Source organism: Limanda limanda, chromosome 2 (genome assembly GCF_963576545.1).
Source record: "Limanda limanda chromosome 2, fLimLim1.1, whole genome shotgun sequence".
In the NCBI taxonomy this organism is placed as follows: Eukaryota; Metazoa; Chordata; class Actinopteri; order Pleuronectiformes; family Pleuronectidae; genus Limanda; species Limanda limanda.
The window spans coordinates 6,695,975-6,717,333 of NC_083637.1; the positions used below are offsets into that span (position 1 = coordinate 6,695,975).

Sequence of the window (21,359 nt, forward strand, 5' to 3'; positions counted from 1 at the left end):
TCTCCTCCACCTCAAGGCTGTTTTTATAATTCCCTCCCTCTCTCTCTCTCTCTCTCTCTCTCTGTAGGATTGCAGGTCCTGGCCAGCGGCTCGGTGCAGGTTCCCAGGTTCACGCAGCTGCAGTCGGGGGGGCTGCAGATTCAGCCAGTCAGCTTCCAGGACTCGGGAGAATACACCTGCACCGCCTCCAACTCCGAGGGCAGCATCAACCACACGGGGGCGCTCACCGTGTGGCGTAAGACTCACGATGCTCACGGATAAACAAATACACTAAACTGCTCGATATACATTTACTAAACAGACTCAAACAGAAGTCGTGGAACAGTAATTTATCAGAAGCTGTCCAATCGCATTAGCCGAGGCTAGTGAGCCGCCCTGGGATTGGTTATTGATGCGGTGGACCAGTGCAATGGTGAAATAATCATCTGATTGGTCGAGTGAAGGGATGATTGATAAACTTATGGTAAACTTATCGATTGCCTTGTGTTTGTATTTACATCCTGACAGCTTCAGATGAAAGACTGTCGAATTACTCTGGAGCAGCAGATATTTAAATGCGCACATATTGAGTTAAAACCAGAGGAGAATATCAAACTAATCAATTTCAAACTTAAATTTATCCCACCTCTTTTTAACTCTTTCTCTTTGGTCATTTTCAGGACGCACAATCATCTCTGTGCCTCCGACAGACAAGCGTGTGATCAAGGGAACCACTGCTGTCCTGGACTGTAACGCCACATATGACCCCAGAGTCAATATCAGGTCACTTTTAATCTTTATTACATGAATACTCATCCTATGAACACCTGATTCTCTATGTGTCATGTGCAGTGGATGCATTGAGTATAAAGAACTTGTTTACTTCCCTGTCGTAGCTTCAAGTGGGATCGTGGCGGTACACCAGTCCCTCCGACCAGTGGCGCCCGTGTCGCTGTGCGCCAGGGCTCTCTCACGATTGGCCAGACGTGGTCAGGTGACATCGGGGACTACACCTGCACGGTGACATCACAGGCCGGCAACGATTCTCACTCTGCGCGCCTGGAAGTCATGTGAGTGCAAAGAATCCTGGAAGATGTCGGGAGCTAAGTGTCCATTGTCATTTCTGCCTGAAACACGTTACACGCTCTATGGTTTCCACTCTTTATGCTAAGATAAGCTAACCACTGATGCATATTAACCAGTCTCATCCAACTCTTATTCTGCTTCTTCTTCTCTACATAATCCTGTGCTTTACATTTCCATCAGTATTGATGACATAGAATCAAATACAGAGCAGACTTTCATCCAAAAATACAAAGGGAGATATTATTCTTTCCTTTTGATTGGACACAAAAATCACTTTGACTTTTTGCACAGCAATCAAGAAGGAAATCAACCAATCCCCAGCGAGCGATCTGAGTGATTGAAATCACAGCTGTGATTGGCAGAGAGGACTCGATGGGGTCGAGCGTTAAAATAACAAAAAAGGGATTGACTCTGCAGAACGTAATTTAGGAAAAGCTGCAGATAGGTAATTTGGCACATTGCATTGCAAGTGTTACTGTCAGATTATTTCACTGTAGCCTAATGAAAAAAAATCCAATAATAACCACATTCTATCAGTGAGCAGACGCTCTCTCGCCCAAAGACTTGTCAAAGCAATTAAAACTACAAAGTGTGGGAATGTGGCGATTGAATGTGAGTTATTAATAGACGTAGTGTAAGGTCATATCTGCGATCAGGTGACCTGTGCACGCAGTCACAACCGGGTTCGATCTTTAAAGTGTGAAACTTGTTCATGAAGCATCCACATGGTGAGTGTGAGAGAGCAGCCTCTCCTCAGACGTCACACAGCCGCTGTGACAGGAGAGTCAGGTGGTGGCATGTGTCAATAAATGTGCACTCGAACAATATACTTATATAAAAAGGCACTTATGATACATTAATGCAGTTGCAGGCTGCGTGAGAGAGAGAACATGAGTCTGAATCCTTATAAATTATAGAACGACGAGAGGTTGCATGTGTCAAACTCTGAGGGAGGGAGCGGATCTCTGATTAGGGCTCCGTGGAAAATATGTGGGGGAACGAAGGGCTTCCTGTACGACTGTGTGTGTGTGTGTGTGTGTGTGTGTGTGTGTGTGTGTGTGTGTGTGTGTGTGTGTGTGTGTGTGTGTGTGTGTGTGTGTGTGTGTGTGTGTGTGTGTGTGCGAATGCGTGTGACTGACATTCTCGTTAGCTCAGTATCAACGGGTCACAGAGGGTAACAGACGCCGGCGTCTGAGGAGACAGACTAATTACCAGCAGGTTATTGGTTCAGCTCCCACAAGACCCACCCATGTGTTTGTGAGTGTGTGTGTCTGTGTGTGTTTGTGTGTGCGTTTGCTGAAGAAAACATCATTCTCATTTCCCCTCGCTCCCTCTCTGCCTCACTCACCGAACTTGCTTCTTCCTCTTCGCTCTCTCTCTCTCTCTCTCTCTCTCTCTCTCTCTCTCTCTCTCTCTCTCTCTCTCTCTCTCTCTCTCTCTCTCTCTCTCTCTCTCTCTCTCTCTCTCTCTCTCTGTTTTCCTCATTTTCTGACATGTTACACACATGAATATTAAAAATGTAAAGCAGCGCCAACAAAAAAACAAGCGTTGACCCATTTTAAGTGCATCATATTCTGATGAAACTTGAGGCTGCGGTCTGTCAAGAGGAGACCCCTCAGATTGGATACTCACACATCATTGATTATAATAATTAATAAGTAATAATTGATGAGCTTATGAATATGAGATGCAGCCAGTATGGGCACAAGGGACCTCGTTTTTCATCAAGATTTCAGTGTAAATATATTTATATTGATCTTTTATGTGCTCTGTTATTATCCCCACTCTTATTATTACCTTCACCCAGAGAGAACCTGATATCTGCTTTCCCTTTCCTCTCCTCCTTCAGGCCAACTGTTTTTGAAGTGAGACACTAAATTCAGTTTAATCAAACGTCTGGACACTCTGTATTGCTTTCATGAATATATCTGTGTTGCTGTCTTTGTTATTAACATGGCAGCGATGCACAAGCGTTCACAGGGGGACGGCCAAGTGTCTGGAGGATTTTGGTTTTAATAGATGTTGTAAGATATGTGCAGCAAACCTACAGGGGGAAAAATATCAGCAGAAAAAATAGGCAAACCACAGATATATATATAAAAGGTATTCATCCACTGGGACTGGTCCCGGACCGTCGGTGCCAACATTATTCGACCACACACATGTAATAGAAAAGCAAAACACAGGCAACAAATATCAGTCTGATGAGACGTCTTGGCACATTTTCACAGACTTGTTTATAGTTTATATTAGTTTCACACATTGGAAAATATGGTGATTTGCTTCCGTGTGGAGAGTTAGATGAGAAATTGATACTTCTTCACTTCAGCAGCGGAAATATAAATCAAGAGCTGAAACTAGTTTGAGAAAAAGACTGGAATCAGGTCTGGTTTGGTCTAAAGGTAAAAATTAGGGCTGTCAATAGATAAAAAAAAATTAACTAATTAATCTCACATTTTGAAATTCATTAATCGCGATTAATCGCGATTAAAAGTTTGTTTTTCTTCTAAAGACTAAATCTAATGAATTAACGAGTAATCACTTCAGACAGCCTGTATTTTACACAATGCTGTGTTTTCGAAGAGACTCAGGCCTATAACACCTACCTATAAAGTGGCAGCCAGGTCGTTAAATATCATGTATGATAAATTGTGTAAAAAAAAATATTTTAAAACAACAGTGTCCTTGGAAACAATAACACTGCTTCTTTCTTCAGTGAAACATCCAGATTAGTAAAAGGTAAAAAAAAAAAAGAAGGTGTATTTGAGACACCATTATGAATACGTATTCTCCACATCGGCTTGAGTGAAGAATACGTAATTTACCCTCCACACCCGACATTGAACGGAGCGAACAGCGGAGAAGTTCTTGAAGATGGATGACATTAAATTAATAATTGAAGTGGAGAAGTAAAGTGAGCTGTATGATCCTCAGCACATATGAGGCAGCTGCTGTTGCAGTTAATGTTGGAGCAACAAGTAAGTATATGCTTGACAAAAATGATTAAATGCGGTTTTTACTGCAGGCTGATAACAGCAAAAGTATGTGATATTATTGGCGTTGCGCGGCGCTTCAGCAGCGCAGAGTAGGACTACACACACGAACAGGCGCACAAACACACACACAGTTCGAGGAAGATTAAAAAAATGCACATGAGAGGACGGAAAGAGTGGAGTTGCCTGTGTGACGGTCTCTGTTTGCACTGCTGCGTTCTTCATTCACTTCACTTGACTCAGGCTTAGTGAAACAGTTTAACTTTATTTTCTGTAACATATAACGGGACACAGTCACAGTTATCTACAAAAGAAAAGTTGCATATTACTAAACCAGTTTCATGCACTAAAATAACCATTAGAAACTAACTAAAACACTAACAGACAGAGCGACACAACTCACTCAGACCGGGGGAATCTGCTTCTGAGATAATAAAGGGTGCGCTGCTACACTAATCCCCAGAAGTTCCTGCTGTGGGCCTTCAAAATAAGACAAACACGGCAAAATAAAAGAAATATAGTTCAGCCAGCGCTGAGCCAGGGTAGCAGCGAGCGGACCCTTGTATCGCTGGATCCGTTTGATCATCTCCAAGGCAGAATTCCACCGGGTGGCAACATCTTGAACTAGCTACTCTTCCTGCTGTCCTTGTGCAGTTTGCTGTGCTTTCAGACGGGACTTATCATTTGACGGGCTGTGTTTGAAGCGCGACGCTGGCAGCTTGCTCGAGGAGCTGAATTTTCTTCCGCACACCGGATGTAAACAAAGCTGCGTTTACTGCGTTAAAATATTTTATCGCATTAATCTAGGTCACAATAATCTCATAGATTAACGCTTTAACTTTGACAGCCCTAGTAAAAATACATCTACTTGCACAATTTACAAGTTATGCACCACTTTTGATTTAATCTGTACAAAAAACAGTGTATATCAAGTGTGAAAATGACTAGTTGTGGTTTTATTGGGAGTTGTGTGCTTGAACTGTTCTTTCTGCTTTCTCCACTGGTTGCAACCGAGAAATAGATGAATAGGTTTTACGTTTTTCAATGAATTCCTTTGGTTGTTAGTCGTAACTATGGGAATATTATTATATAACACTTCCTTTCGTCCTAACTAAAACCTGTAGAGAAGCTATTGGTTTGACTTTGTTTCTTTTTCGACTGTTTCCTCCCATTTCCTGTCTTTGTACGATGCTAAGCTAACCAGCTGCTGCCGTTCCTTTCATCTAATTCTTGGCGAAACATGCCCAACTTTTCCTCTTAAGACTCGGTTCTGATGAATTCACTGAATTCTGTTGAGCTCATGTGATGTTGTTCTTGTGTTGGCTGTTCTCAGAGAGCTGCCTCACTCCCCCCGCTCCCTGACGGCCCGGCTCAACGACTCCGACTCCCGCTCCGTCCACCTGTCCTGGCTCCGCCCCTTCGATGGAAACTCCCCTCTTCTGTATTACCTGCTGGAGCTATCGGAGAACAGTACGTATCTGTGTGTGTGTGTGTTTGGCTGTGTCTGTGTGTGTGTGTGTGTGTGTGTGTGTGTGTGTGTGTGTGTGTGTGTGTGTGTGTGTGTGTGTGTGTGTGTGTGTGTGTGTGTGTGTGTGTGTGTGTTCATTCTTATAGTCCCTGAGCAGCAAAGCGGCAAACAGCTGTACACTTGCTGTCTACCAGGCACTGACACACACTCATTTACAAGAGGCAGACATATGGAGAATGGTGTTGCTGTGTAAATGTTCATCCTGGTTCCCCTATAAATAAACTCTTATTTTCCCTCCCTCCATCCATCCATCCCTCCCTCCCTCGTTACGCCTCCCCCTCTCGTTCTGTCGCTCACTCTCTCCACGGCAGATGTTTTAACAGCAGGCTGGCTCTCTGTCAAAAGAGAAGGAGAGGTGGGGAGAGAAAGATGAGAGCGGGACCGAGGAGGGTAGAGAGACAGGAGGGAGACGGCTGCAGAGCCACTCTCACTCCGGCTGTAAACTAAAGGGACGAGTGGTTCGGCGAAAACATTACGTGCACAGCCGAGCACCTGGCTCGAGACTGAGGGACGAGTGGGAAACGATGACGCATTATAGTTTAGACATTTTGAATAATCTCCGCTCTGATTGTGAAGGGGGATTGTGCTGGATGTGAGAGTTAATCTGGAGATGGATGGTGTTTGAGGTGGAGGTATTCATTCTCAATCCCGGAGGCATCAGGGAGCCCGGGCTGATGATCCGTACAGAGAGCTAACAAGGGAACAGGTGTATCGCCATCAAATCGGCCCTGACAAAGCAGAAAGGAGGATTGTAGTGGCCACATTCCATTAGTCTTCATGTGCTGCTGCTCTAATGGAACAAATATGTCTAAACCTCGGCTCATCTCGACAAAACGTTGTTGTGTCTCAGGGAAAGTCTGAGTGTTGCCTCACAGAGACAATATGGATCTGGCTTCCTACCTCAACCTTGGATGCTACAAATACTACCACAGAGAAAAGTGTCTTCCTCTGACCACAAACAAATAACACAATATATTCCAAGTGAAAGAGAATTGTGATGGAAATCTGGAGATACAAGAGGCTGGAAAAAACAAAGTTATCTACGTGTATTTAATAAGGGGCTTTCTGCAGAAAGGATCAACACAGGGAAACCGCAAGGGTCTCAGAGTGAAGATGCAGAACAGTCAAAAACACAGATCTTATATAGGAGGACTGAGGGCTGTCTCTTTGAACCAATCCAGGCAGGTTCCATAGGTGGGGGAAGGAGAAGAATCTAAACACAACAGCTGATTCACATGTGTTTCCTAAGGTGATAAGAAGACATACACTCCTTCCTTTGATGGGTGATTAAGTCACAACAGGTCTCACTGTATTCACGTCATAAACAGTTCCGACCATAAAACAGCTCAAGTCATCAAACATTTGTTGTATGTAAATACAAGTCATAACAGTCTCTTGAGAAGGCTTCAAACACTTACTGTCCAAATACAAAATACTTTTTCAACCTTAATTTTTTACTACAGAATAAAAACGAAATCAACAAAATAAACCTAAACCATAGAATTTCCATAACCCTGATAACGTTTAGAGGGAAAGCATGAATAGGACTTCAAGTCCTCTGCTGTCGCAATTTCAACTGCTGCTCTTCAGACGGTACTTTCCAAAACAATGATAAAAAAAAAAAAAAAAATTGTATGAACTCGAGAGACGCGAGAGAGAAAATGCAACGAGAGACCAAAACAAGGACGGATGAAGAGAGAGAGATAAGGGAAAGAGTTTAAATGTTGATTTCTGTGAAGACTGAACCAAGGCATTGAGTTCTGTTTACTACCTATTGTGTGTGTGTGTGAGGTTGTGTTATATATTAGATGTGTTGTGTATTTTAATGTCGGACCGGCCCTCTCTCTTATTCTGACATGTAGCTGCTGCTGTGACACTAGTGTAACTGTCTCTTCAGAAGAAAGATAAGTTTTCAACAAGCTGGCACAGACACACACCAGCTTCCTTCTTAATCCCCTTCTTCTATCTAAACTTTCCTCCATCCTTTCTCTCCTCTTTTATCTGTCCCTCCCGCTCTTTACTTCTGATTCATGGGTCCTGATTGTCTCTGTGTGTCCTGCCTCCGCCAGATATTATCAGCCCCTAATCTTTGGTCCCCTCCGTCTAGACTCGCCGTGGAAGGTGTACCTATCGGAGGTCGATCCCGCCGTGTCCCAGGTGTCGGTGGGCGGGCTCACACCGGCCAGGACCTATCAGTTCAGACTGTGTGCTGTGAATCAAGTGGGCCGGGGTCAGTACAGCGCCGAGACACAACGGTAAGAGAGCAACACGGACTCACTATTACCGATACTTTACTTCTCGTGATGCCACACTCCCACAATCACTATTTCACTGATGTTTTCCACAGAAAGCATGAAACCCGTTCTTTATGTAGAACATGCGATGATTTGTGTGAAATTTGTGCGTTTTATTTGCCCTGTTCCATCTCTGTGTAATAGACTTGGTCACACTGCCTCACACAAACTGGGAATGAATAAACAGAAACCTTTCTACAGTCACAAGCCGCAGTGTATGCACCCACACACACTCTAATTTGTGTGTCTAAGTAAGTGGCAGTGTGTGTGTGTGTGTGTCCCTCTGTGTGTGTCTCTCTGTGTGTGTAGGTTATCATGTGGATGAATAGGAATATGGGATTCAGAATGGGGATGAAACATGGAAGGATTCTAACAAGGCGAGAATGAAGGGAGCAGTCGTTTTTGTTTAGAATCCATTTCCTTTGCAATGAGCAATTTATATTCATCACATCCATGTCTACACTGTGTGTGTGTGTGTGTGTGTGTGTGTGTGTGTGTGTGTGTGTGTGTGTGTGTGTGTTCCATTGCACATACTGAAGTAAGCAGCAAAAATGATGAAATTAATGGTTCCTCGTGTGTATAAAAAGAGAGCGTTGGCCTGAAAAGTAAATAAATTGCCGTGCAGATGTTTTTATGTCAGTGTGTTTGAGTTTCATGTTTATCCCAAGAGACAAAACCCTCATGGGGATAATTATGATGCCATAGCAGTGATGGAACTGCAGTCACAGAGGGTTTAGTGGAGATGTGGCGAGAGTTTTAGTTAAAGAACACACTCGCACCAAATCTCCGTCACGTGCACAATGCAACAGATGTGACGATGCACACACACACACACACACACACACACACACACATGAACATGGTTTTTCTCTGGCTGCAGAGTCTGACCAGAGGCAGATGCCAGTTTCATTTCAACCAAATAGACTCAGCAGCATCAACGGGAGCTGTAGACGTCACGTTCACACGCCTCAGATCGCTCTCTTCCACTTTCCTCCCCCCCCCCCCCTCAGCGTGTAGTTCTTTCCTCTCCAGCGTGTCATACTCTGAATCTTTCCTCCCCTTTGTTCTCCTTTTATTCAAAGAATGGCTTGAGTGCTTCTTGTTTTCAGCCGTTACTCTCCTCCTACATGCACCAGGGTATTGTTTGTGTCCAACAGCCGGGCTCTATAGTCCAAGGTTGGTTGTCAGGGGCCCTGGAGAGTAGATTGGATTGATCCCCTTCAAACGAATGACTGGCAGGAGGACAAGTCGTCACTGGTCAGCGCATCAGACCAGATGGACACCTCTCTACTTCGGGTTTGGTTTCATACGTAACCACGTGCACTTTGCCTCTCATCTGCTGGACGTCTGCCTGGACGTGCACACGATTAGTCGCCGATGCCAAAGCTGAGGCCGCACTTGAAAACACCGGGAAGAGAGCGAGGCGGAGGGAGAGTGTCCTGCTGGAGCTCAGGTGCCAAATGAGAAGGATGACAAACTACAGTGATGTGGACAGAGGGAGGGAACAGAGGAGCGAGTGAAGGAGCGGTTTTGTAATATTGATGACAAGAAGCCCTTATTAAAGTTTGAACGTCCAGCTGCTTCTGCACGCTCCCATTTTGTTCTTCTCCTGATGAGGATCTTTAACACGACAACATTCATTTATACTTTAAACTCTTTTAACGTTTTCCCCCCGGGTCCGTTTGTTTGTCTATAGGTTTGTTGCTACTGGATGGATTACCATGATATTTGGTGGAAGGATACGGTGACGCTCCGGGAAGAAGCCATTTAATTTTGCTGTGGATCCAGGAATTTATTTGAATGTTCTTTATCAATGTGGGATTCTCAGCATCTTCCTGGATTTCTGGAAAAGTAATTCAGGGCTCTTGATGAAAACAACTCAGCGGGCTGATATGTATCCATATTAGGGTTGCAAAATTCCGGGAATATTCAAAGTTGGAAACTTTCCATGGGAGTTAACGGGAATTAACGGGAATTAACGGGAATAAACTGGAAATGTTGTGGGTAATTTATACTAACTGTATTTACCTTGTCATATACAGACATAAATATAAACATTTTGTTTTGTCATAGGCTGATTTGAGCCCTGAGGAAACTTTGGGCACTTGACTATATGCTTCTGCATCGTTGTGTCATTCTTAACATAGGTCTTTGCACAGTATTTTCAAATGTACACAGCCTTTCCTTCTACATTGGATGGGGTGAAATGTCTCCACACATGAGAGAGTGCACGTGGCATTGTTCTGTAGAATAAGATGAGAAAAAAGTTTGTAAAAAAACACTAATGCAATGTCAGAGATATAAATAGTTAGCCAAACAATTGGAATAGTCTGTAAAAATATTTTACAATTGATGGATAAATGAATGGAAATAGGCTAGATGAACAGATGAACAATCCTCAATCAGCATGCTAATATATTTTCCCCAGTAATATCATGGAAACTTACCTGACTAGTCCTGCACACTACAGCAGGCCTCAATAGCCCTGCTGTAGAGTGAAGGATGCTGGGAGTTATCTGTGCATGTGATGGAAGAATGCACAGTGGAGGGTTAAAACTCAACGTGCAGCGTGTGCTGCATTCCATACATCTTTAAAATAGAGTTTTGAATGATGTTTTTATTGCTCAGCGTTTAATTTGCATAGTTTTTTTTTTTTTTTCAAAATTCCCCAAATTCCCGTGCTTAATATTCCCGTGGAAAGTTTCTGGGAAGTTTCCGGAAATTTACCGGAAACTTTCCGCCCCTTTGCAACCCTAATCCATATACAAATCTGGATCTAGTGAATTAAAGTGTGGTTTCATGAGGGCTCTACTCAGAGCTTCTCACCCTGCGTGTCTGTTCTCGCCTCCTCTCGCACAAGAGAGAACCATGTTTCCAGGAAAAGAGGTCATGAGAGACGATCCTCCAGTGAGAGCATGTGAACGATTGTGATCAGAGCTGAAAAACATTACTTCTTAATGCAGAAACTCTTTCTATGAATCCAATTATACCATCTGGACTGTCACACACACGGGGATTTACTCATGCATGGCGTGCACTCACACCATTACCGTCTGTACAGAGGAAGCATTAACACATAAGACAGATTACGCAGAAATGCGCCGAACTTCCAGGCATCATCGCAACTTTAAACCATCCGTCTCAGTTCTCGTTTCTTTATATTTTTTTTTATTCCAGCTGTTCAGTCAGCACCAGAACACATTAGAATATCTCCTCGGGGTTTTCTACTGTCAAAGCGTAGAAACATACACAAGCCCAATGTGCATGTGGATGTTTTTAATGCTTCGGGAGCTTCTCAGATTTATCATTTGCAAGGGATTTTCTCTTTTGCTTTCCAACATCTTCTCTGTGAATCTGTGGTTCATTGTTGCTGCAAAGGTTCTTTTAATGTGGCGAGTGATTACACTAGTTTATGATGTGGAGCAGATGATTGCAGAGAGAAGAGCTCTGCCAGAGGAGAAGCTCATTATTAGCTAAATTACATGTTGTCTTTGGACATTTGGAACAGGAGGAAATAAGCTGCAGCCTCCTCCTACATGTACCTGGCTGGATTCCACTGATAGCGACAATATAAGCAGGACGTACACTGGCACATAAATATAAGCCTGAGTCATCTCATTACTGTGTGTGTTTATATAGGTCTGATGTTTACTGTGTGGAGGGGGTGCAGAGGAACAGCAGTAAAACTCACTGTGCGGTTCTGGGAACATTTTTAGATGTGAGCTGGAAACACAAACAACAAACACTATACGTTCTATATATATATATATATGAGTCCAAATAAAACAGGAATGAGGTAAATTCAGAACTTTAACTTGAGATTTTCATGATGATCCAGTATCGCATAGAATTAGAAGTTTTTGGAGGTCGATAGATTTAGATATTGTTTGTATCTAAGCAGAGGCGGTCGCTGACAAGTTACTTACTAATAACACAAACTATAAATATGACAACAAATAAAAAATTGTAACTATATTAAGTGATGTAGTTCTTTGCTCAAAGCTATAAAGAAAACAAGGATTGAGTTAAATGTGCACTTTACTGAATCAGGAGTTGTGCGACTCTTAAACTAACCTGAGCCCCTATAATTGGCCCCTCTGTGTAAACTGTCCCTTCATGGGCCCCTCATTTAGAAAGATCCTGGATCCGGCACTGCATACAAGAGAAATGCATTTACTAATTTGCTAAATTTAATGAAATCAAGAATGTAGTCCCAGGGGCTGATAGCAGAGCAGGAGCTCTACAGAGATTCTAGTGAGAAGATATTTTGCAGATCATAAATTAAAATTAACCAGATTAAATTAAAATGATTTTAGCACAACTGATCTCCTTAGTTCCTCCTGTTCATGAATATCTGTACCAAATATGATATGGTTATGTATCTGGTAGCGGTGGAGAGGATTCACAGGAGATTCATGAACTCACTGTGGCACTAGAGGAAAAGTCGAGGGATCCTCATCCTGTTCAAGAATTCATTCCAATCCATCAGTGAGCCGCTGACACATTGGAGTCAACAGTGATAAGGATTTTGAATGGCTCACCACTGTCCATGAGCCAAAACACGTCTCTTTGCAGGCGTCGCTTCTACGAGAATGTTGTTTATCACCAGCAGCACAGAGGATCAGCGACTGTAGCCGACACTTACGTCCATCGACCGCTCATTGTTTGAGAAAAGCTCTAATCGGCCTCAAATTAGCCGAACCCGATAAACGGATGGACCTCTTGTCTGGATGCAGGTCGTTAGTGTTTCCCTGCTCCACAGACACAATCATGTACACACACGAGCAGACAGGAGCAGGTACGGCTCAGATTGTTTATTTTCTTTGTTTGTTGTAAACGTGTGACAGTAAATCAACATCGGGAGACGAGGTACATTGAATACAGTTTAAAAGAAAATCATTACATTATTACAGTCGGCTTTCTTATCTTATGTTCTACGTGCAGAATGCGTTTTTCTTTTAAACCACCACCACCAATAATAACACAGAAGCTACACACACATTTGAATTGTTTTGGAAGCTGCTACTTGGACGTGTATGGATGTTGTTTTTATTTAAGTTAGAAACATAAAGGACGTGTAGAGTAGTGGATCTGAGCCTCAGCTGGTTTCTGATTCACTGGGAGAGGATCCACGGCGTTTCATTTCCCCGACAGAGTCTCTTTAGTGTGTCAGCCTCTTCCATTAGAGCAGCTTTTAACCTCCAGCGCTACAGCACAACATTTAAAGGAGACTCGACTAAAAGTGTCAGGCGAGAAGAAAATAAGGTCATTTATCCAGTTGGTCGTAACCAGTCACATCACATCTGCTTTCTCTCTCTTTCCTTTTTTCTTTTTATTTCTATAACCCTCCATTCATATTGCTCTATTTCTCATTCCCGGCTGGACCAAACATTATTCCCATCCTGTTTGAATAGAGGCCGACTTAACGTCTCGGTAACGCCGTTAAATTTAAGATTCGTGTGTACGTGGATTTGGTGAGAAAGCCACGGGCACTGGACTGTGGAGAAGGACTAAGATAGAAAGTTTTTCTAATTCCCACAGCAGAGAGACTCACAAACTCCCATCACCACCATCCAACACACACAGACACACACACACACACACTTTCACTCAGACTAGAAAACATGTAGATCTCCAGCTGAAAGCTTTCCTCCTTTCCTTAATAACAGGGGACAGAGAAAGTGTGTCAAGCAGCGATCAGCCGGTGTCGTTGTGCAGTGTGCGCTTGATGTGTGAGTGTCGGTGTGAATGTCTGCGGCTGTTAAGTGGAGTGTGTAGGTGTGTTGGTGTTTTTATACATGTGTGTAATCTCCACTGTGCACTCGATGTCCTCACACTGAACCGACTGAATGAAATATTCACTCGTAAATGGCGGCAGGGAATTAAGGCGATTCACGAGGAGTTTCTGCAAATCCAGCAGAAGTGTGTTAATGTGCGTTTGTGTGTGTGTGTGTTTCATCCGTGTGTCACACAGTGAATGGCCGCATCTGTTCGGTACTGTATGGGGTTTGTAGGTGTTTGTGCGGCGTGAGGTTGTGTATGTGCATTAATGTGTGTCATCAATTTCAGTCAAAAGCAGTGGCAGAGTTGAGGATTATATATATACCCCATTTCCAGACGGCTACACTAATGCCCATCTCATTCACACAAGGCCCATTAGCCCGTGTGTGTGTGTGTGTGTGTGTGTGTGTGTGTGTGTGTGTGTAGATGTCTGCGCCTGCAGCACCTGGTGCTGTCTGACAGTGCCTAACCTAATGGAAGTAAAGCACAGCTGTAAAACCACTGGCCTGTGCCGTATATCCGCCTGCACAAGTCTCCAGCTAACAGCTTCCACACAAACACACACATAGAGATGTACACACACATTTACAGGCACATACAGAATCAGACACACACACACACACACAAATACGGGGGGAGCCCAAACCACATCTAATGGCTCAATAGCTTATAGAGAATCATTCTGGGAGAGATGGGGGGGGGGGGGGGGTTTGGCGAGAGAGGGTAATGTAAATCTGCAGGCGTAATCCATGGAAGGGAAAAGACCATCGGATGTAGCAGTGTGTCTTAAGCGGGAGAAATTTGTTTATGTGTGTGTGTGTGTGTGTGTGTGTGTGTGTGTGTGTGTGTGTGTGTGTGTGTTTATGTGTGTGTGAGTGTGTGTGTGTGTGTGTGTGTGTTATCACATATGGCTCTGATTACATTAGCTGAGCTGCTTACAGTAAAGTCAGAAGCTGACCAAGTCGGCCCGTGTGCTTTATCAACCATGAGAGGGCTGGGAGCTTTAATCACGGGTGGGGGGGTGCAGGGGGTTATAGGTGTGTCGGGGGGGTGTGTGGGGGGGTGTGGAGGGGTAGTTTCAGAGGGAGGGAGATGAGTAAAAGATAGAAGGATGAAATAATTGAGGCCAAAGGACATGATGGATGAAAGGTGAAAGTTTGCAGATGGAGGAGAATAAAACTTGAGAAGAAGTTCAAAGTGTCAAAAGAAAGATTGGGAAACTGATTCAGAGTGACAGAGGAGAGGAGGAGGAGGGGGGGGGGCAGAGAGAGAGAAAGAGAGGTCGGGATAACACTGAAAAGACAAGCTCATGGCTAATAGTGATTTAACTTCCTGCTGCTGTCATGGTGTGTAGCTGCTCCACTGGGGCGGCTGTGGTCGGGTTGAGGCTGAAACTCACCAGACGAGGATCACTGGAGTAGAGATGAAACGTAATTAGGAAAAAAAAAAACTCAAGTTAAAAACAATCATCTGCAACATGCAGACAGTAAATGTGTTATTTGTTGTTCTGTGCCGATAGTGAATGAAACACAGCGAGTTCACGGACGTGTTTCACATGTTGTTGTTTTAAACTCCCAGTGTCGGCTCCATCGTTCCCAGGAGAGATCCGCCGGCGCACTTGAAGTGATGCGTTCACCAGCTTCATCAGCGGTAGCGGCGGCGGCTTGTTTGAAATAAATTAACAATAAAGCCAGAGATGAAAAACAAATGTTTTTAATGAAATTGCAAGATGCACCAGGAGGATGAGGACAGAATTCATCAGAGCTGCTTAGAGCTGGGAAGTGACGCTCGGTGATAAGCTGCAGCTCGGAACCGAGATTCTCTCCTGTGATAAACATGATCATGTGATCTTAGACCGGAGTTCTTCCAACAGGGTTCGTACGGTCATGGAAAACCTGGAAAAGTCATGGAATTTTAAAATGTGTTTTTCCAGGCCTGGAAAAGTCATGGAAAAAAATAATCTCCCAAAAGCTTTGGAAACGTTATGGAAATTTTTTATATTCATATTTTCATGTCGTTCATTTTAGAGATGGGCATAATTAATGGACGATCGATTAATTGATCATTAAGAATTTCGTAAATGACATTTTTTCATCGATGAAAACTATTGCATGTTCGCTATGTGGCAGGAGGCCGCAATATCCGAGTTGCCCTGAACGCAGCACAGGGAGGATGTTAGCAGCTGGAGGAAGCAGCCCGGAGCTAAGCCTTCGTTGCTCGGCTTCATGTCCGCACACGGACCCTCAGTCCACGGGGAAGGGAACCCGGACAGACCCGGGTCTGGGTGAGGGGTTCCGGGAGTGAGGGCGTGACAACGACCGGACTGAGAGGTCGAGAACCGTCAAATCGAGCTAGCTCTCAGCCCGAAGATCGATTAAGACAATTTAATCGAATGCCCATCCCTAGTTCATTTACGCTGAGTTTTAAATAAATCATATGCTTTTAAAGAAATACGCTCAAAATATAGGCAGGCATACTTGGGTTTGTGTCATTTAAGGTATACTGTATGCCTTGGAATTCTCAAAAGCGTCTGGAGTGTTTTTCACCAACTCACAAAGTCTCTGCTCCAAAAGTTCTGTCAGGGATGAAATGTCTTCCTGGAGTTGTATGATCGTGTCTCCTGAACTATTGACAACACTGCCCCCTGGTGATATCCAGTGCTACTGCTCAGTTTATGCATCTAACATTGAGCTTAAACAAGTCTTTAGTCGACTCACTGTTACTGTGCAACCTGTCCAGAGAAGCGATACGTTGGACAAACTCTTACACTTCTTCAGCCTGACTGATCTCCTCATTACAACACACAGAGGGCCTGATCACAATGTGTCTCTCTGGTACTTATTTGCTCTTTCTCTCTCTCTGTGTGTGTCTGTGTGTGTGTGTGTGTGTTTCAGATTGATGCTCAGGGAGGAGGCACCCAGCGCTCCTCCGAAGAACATCGTGGCCAGTGGGCGCACCAACCAGTCCATCATGGTGCAGTGGCAGCCTCCACCCGAGCCCCAGCTCAACGGAGTCCTCCGGGGATACGTGCTCAGGTACACACACACTCACAGAAGTGCACACACATGCATATCTGGCTTTATAGCAATGCCAGTGGGTGGTAGGTGTCCATTAATTTTTAGTAGAAAGTGTCTCTGCAAAATATTTTATGGAGGCTTCGTGACCTCACCGGGCTAATGGGTAACTGCGAACCCATTAGCCAGCTGGGCGAGTGCGCTCCTGTCACAATAGGTTCTCCAGCTTTTTTGTTTTGTCTGCATTGTGCGGTTTGCTCCCTCCAGCGTTTCGTCCTCGGGACAGAACGTCATTTCATTTAGTAAAGAGTTATTGAAGACGGTAAATAAAGCCCTCTGAGCTAATGAGCCTGCTGATGGGCATTTAGCAGCTTGGTTATCACGCCTGTATTGTTGAGCAGACCAGACTCTCACAGAGAAAGTTATATGAAAGGAAATGGTGCCACACACCCTAATAAGCTGAGACGGCTTTGTCCCTGTTTGGACACTCTGGCTCTTTGTTCCCTCAAAGGTCAGCGCTCTCTCCACACTCAACCAATTTAAACCTCTCAAATGAATCTTCTAATTGCTCTGGTTCAAATGAAAATGCTTCATTTTCCACAGAATTTGGCTTTTTCAGGTCCAAAGGTGGGTTTAGCTTGTTTGACTCCGAGGACTCAGACGCTCAGAAGTCAGTGTTTTACTTTATTAACCTAACGACCGAAGCGTCAAACACAGAAGTTTCTGCTTTAGCTGCGTATGTTCCTGTGATGAGGACCTCAGCATCACAGCGACCTTCTTTGTGTGTCTGTCACTCAGGGGAGCACAGGAGAGCTGCTTGTGTATTTAACACAATCATTGATCGTTAACTGCCTCCTCTACATGTGCAAGAAACACTGGAACTATTTAAATAATTCCAATATATCCATTTTAGTGACGATAACACAGTTTATTTGCAGTTCCAAAATTAAATGGTACCAAGAGTTAAAGAGCTGTGAATCATTGTTATTTGTACCATATGCAGACAAGTTAAAAGCCAAAATTGTCAAAAATTATTTGTGTTTTCATCGTCAAAATGAAAAGAATCATTAGTTAGAGTTGTTGTTTTTCGAAAAATCACCACAGTTAAATCTTAACATACAGAAATACCCCTTCTACATTGCCCCTCTCTGTCCGTTATCACACATTTCACCACACCCACACATTCACACACATTCACACAAGTGCACTTTACAGATGCTCTGGCTGCCCTTGGTCGGTGTCCTTCATTTTGATGTGTGCCTGCAGTGTCACACACACTGTGTGTAATCAAACTGTCATCAGCCCCATCGCAGCAATTTGCATATAATTGCAGGAGAAGTTATCAGGTCTTTATCCTCATTCACTGCGTTATCTGCCTCCTCTTCACAAATCAGTCGAAAATAGAAATTCACACTAGTGCAACTGGACCGTCTCATTTGGGCGCCAGAGCACGGAGCTCCGCCTCCTCCGGTGAAACGCTTCCAGTTCTCCTTTCTCCTCCTTGTATCAGTTCCCAGTCCCTCACGCCCTGTCCTCCCTGGGAAAGGGGGAGTATCTTCTCCCACTCCCACTTCCTCAGGTGCAGAGAAGAGGAACTCCTCTACAGACATCTGCTGTCAGCCTGTCCCGCCCTCTCGCTTTGTGTGTTTGTTTGTGTGTGTGTGTGTGTGTGTGTGTGTGTGTGTGTGTGTGTGTGTGTGTGTGTGTGTGTGTGTGTGTGTGTGTGTGTGTGTGTGTCTGTATATAGTTTTCATTTGTGTTAAAGCGCTGACTCAGGCAGGGCAACATTGGAATACTCTGTTACAGTAGATGGGCTCCATATTTAAACGCTGACACCGTTCAGCTCCCTGAGATATGTACAGTAGCAAAGTGGTTTACACCTCCTCCGTCTGCTCGGGTCATATTTCCTTTTAAGTAGACGTTTATATCTCATGCACTGTAGCGAAGGCTTTGAAGTCGCACTAATCTGAGATGTCTACCTGGCACTGAAGGCTTTTATTCTCCCGTGACTGTGATGTGATTCAAGTGACTTCACACCAACAGAGAATATCTCTAGACATAAAAGAAATGAGCAAAAGTTAAGTTTTTGTTTATTCCAGAAAGTGTATTTATACTTATATAATAGCTAAATAGTTTCAGGCAGGTTGTGTTTATGTGTGTGCATTTGGTTTTATCACATCAACGCGTTTGTCCACAGCGACTCCTGACAGTTTCTGGATTTTATTATTCAGGATTTATTTAAATGTGGGTATAAAGTGTCGGGTTTTGAACCAATAACCTTTACGAGCTGATTCACTGAGCAAACCTGAGTTACAGCCGCACTATATATCATGTGTAGTTATATATATTCTGCTGTGGACTCTGACTTACAATTCACCTCCTATTTCTCCTGATCATCTTTGATATGTTCCTGCGCCTCGGTTGGAATCCACCTGCGATAGATTCAATCAGTTGCTCATGATTTGGGAAGACACGTCCATCAGTGTAAAGGGCTCACAGCTGACAGTGCGTATCGGAGCAGAAACAGTCAAAGCCCACGGAGCTCAGGGGTTGTGTTGAGGGTCGGATCTGGGCAAGCCGCCATTATCCTTAAATGGAAGAAGTCAGGAAGAACCAGGACTCTTTGCTGCCTGGTCAAGCATTCAGGGAGAAGAGCCTCGGGGACAGAGGGGACCAGGAACCCACTGGTCACTCTGGCCGAGCTCCAGAGATCCTCAGTGGAGATGGAACCATTCATTTATGTCTTTTCCATAAAGCACACTTCTTACTCTTGTCACTTGCTCTCCTATAAACAACCTATTTACAATCGTGCTTCTGTAACTGTGTGTGTTTGCAGGTACCGTCTGGCTGGGCTGCCCGGGGACTACCAGGAGAAGAACATCAGCAGCCCAGAGACCAACTACTGTCTGCTCAAAGATCTGATCATCTGGACTCAATACCAGATCCAGGTGGCCGCCTTCACCGGAGCCGGCCTGGGAGTCTACAGCAGCCCGGTGTCCGAGTACACTCTGCAGGGGGGTGAGACAACATGCACACACACACACACACACACACACACACACACACACGTTGTTTTCATGTCTTTTCATGTGATTAAGGATTGAAAGATGCATTTTGAACAGTGGCATCTCTAAAAAACATGCCCAGTATTCAGAGACCTTCTCCATCAGGGTGCACTGATGACTTGGCCGGTCACTCTCACCAGATTTTCACTTTATTGGGTGGTGATGAAATGACGGAGGAGCCGCGATGAGGCGTCTCCACAAGCTGCCAGACTTCATGTCAGTGATAGGATGAGGAACCCGGTAAACGCAGGTCAGACGAGCGTTAAAGTCAACACTGAGCCGCCGCCCCTCGGAGGAGTCCCAGCTTCATCCAGCTGGGACCAGAATCTAAAGGCGTGACTTATAACATACTGGAGGGACATCCCAGGGGGAGAGAGGGTCTATGTTGCTCTATAGATATATTATATGATACATAATTGTGTAATTGTCGTGGAATTTTACCAATAATCAAGCACAAGTCAGCAAGTGTTCTTCCTGGAGTTTTAATTCTACATCTGCAGATGGGCATCACAGTACAAATCACGGCAAAGATTTCATACAATGAGCAATGACATACAGAAGACACAGCAGTTTTAAACCTTCACAAGCTCCTCCTGTGAGAGGAACACATGTTTATCAATTAACCTCTTTGATCTTTAGAAATAGGTGATCAGTATCCTGTCTTCTCCTCGGTCTCAGGCTCCTTGAGTGAACATCTGTTTACAAGCATCTCTTATCAACATTTTACAACCCCCTCACATCCCCTTTCCTGTGACCTCTTTGTTAGGTGACCCTGTAAGTGAGGAAGTCATATAACATCAGTTACTTTGAGAAACACCCTGATAACTAAGAGAATCCATTTGCTCATATTTCTATACATCAAAGTAGTTCCTTCCATCAATCAATGCCCAAATGTTAAAATTTCCACCACAATCTCCCCCCTTTGAGACCTTAAGGCTCAACATCCTCTATACAATTTTAAATCATCTCATCATCCTGGAAGGGAAGCGTCCAGGATTGATTAGTTTCAGGAAGTTGAACATATTGCCCAATCGTAGACTTAATGAGGGAAGTTACCATAGTCTTAACACAAGGAACAATAAAACATGCAAACAACACTAATACACAAAATGAAATCAGAATAGGCGTCAAAAATTTCAACAATACATTTTTCCAACCCGTTAGAGTAAACCATGATCCCCAATTCCATCCTTCAGGAATTTGAGAGTCTTTGCTTTTCTCCTCGAACAATAGATCATTCAAATGGGAAACTATATGCGTCATATTATCAGAAATGTCAGGTATGTATGTGCAGCAATCGGTCCCAATTATGTGGCAAACACCCCCTTGACTTGCGAGCATTAAATCCAAAGCCACTCTGTTCTGCAAAGCCACATTCCTGATACCCTGAATACTGGGAGACAGAGATAAGAAACCTTCCCCCACTAGGGCTGTTAGATTCTCCAGTTCCATAGCAATCTCATCTATCTTGTGTGCGTTGTTCACAGTTCCCCACCAAGGTAAGAACCCTCCGAATCCTTTTTCTCCTGGAGACACTCTTACTGTGGAACGCTTATGTCTGGATGGCACATAATAGTGAGGATAATCTGTATGGAAGTGGGTGAGGTTAGGTGACAAGG

At 44.0% G+C, this 21,359-nt stretch overlaps 1 protein-coding gene across 1 annotated transcript in view; it reads left to right on the top strand.

The window, feature by feature from the left end:
- Positions 1-21,359, top strand: part of LOC133015801 (protein sidekick-1-like) — a 197,228-nt gene that overhangs the window by 104,057 nt on the left and 71,812 nt on the right. Inside the window, exons 12-18 of the mRNA XM_061083076.1 lie at positions 68-235; positions 660-762; positions 876-1,049; positions 5,392-5,528; positions 7,694-7,841; positions 16,556-16,696; positions 19,512-19,693. Coding sequence (XP_060939059.1) covers positions 68-235; positions 660-762; positions 876-1,049; positions 5,392-5,528; positions 7,694-7,841; positions 16,556-16,696; positions 19,512-19,693 — 1,053 coding nt within the window. The remainder of the gene's footprint in view (positions 1-67; positions 236-659; positions 763-875; positions 1,050-5,391; positions 5,529-7,693; positions 7,842-16,555; positions 16,697-19,511; positions 19,694-21,359) is intronic.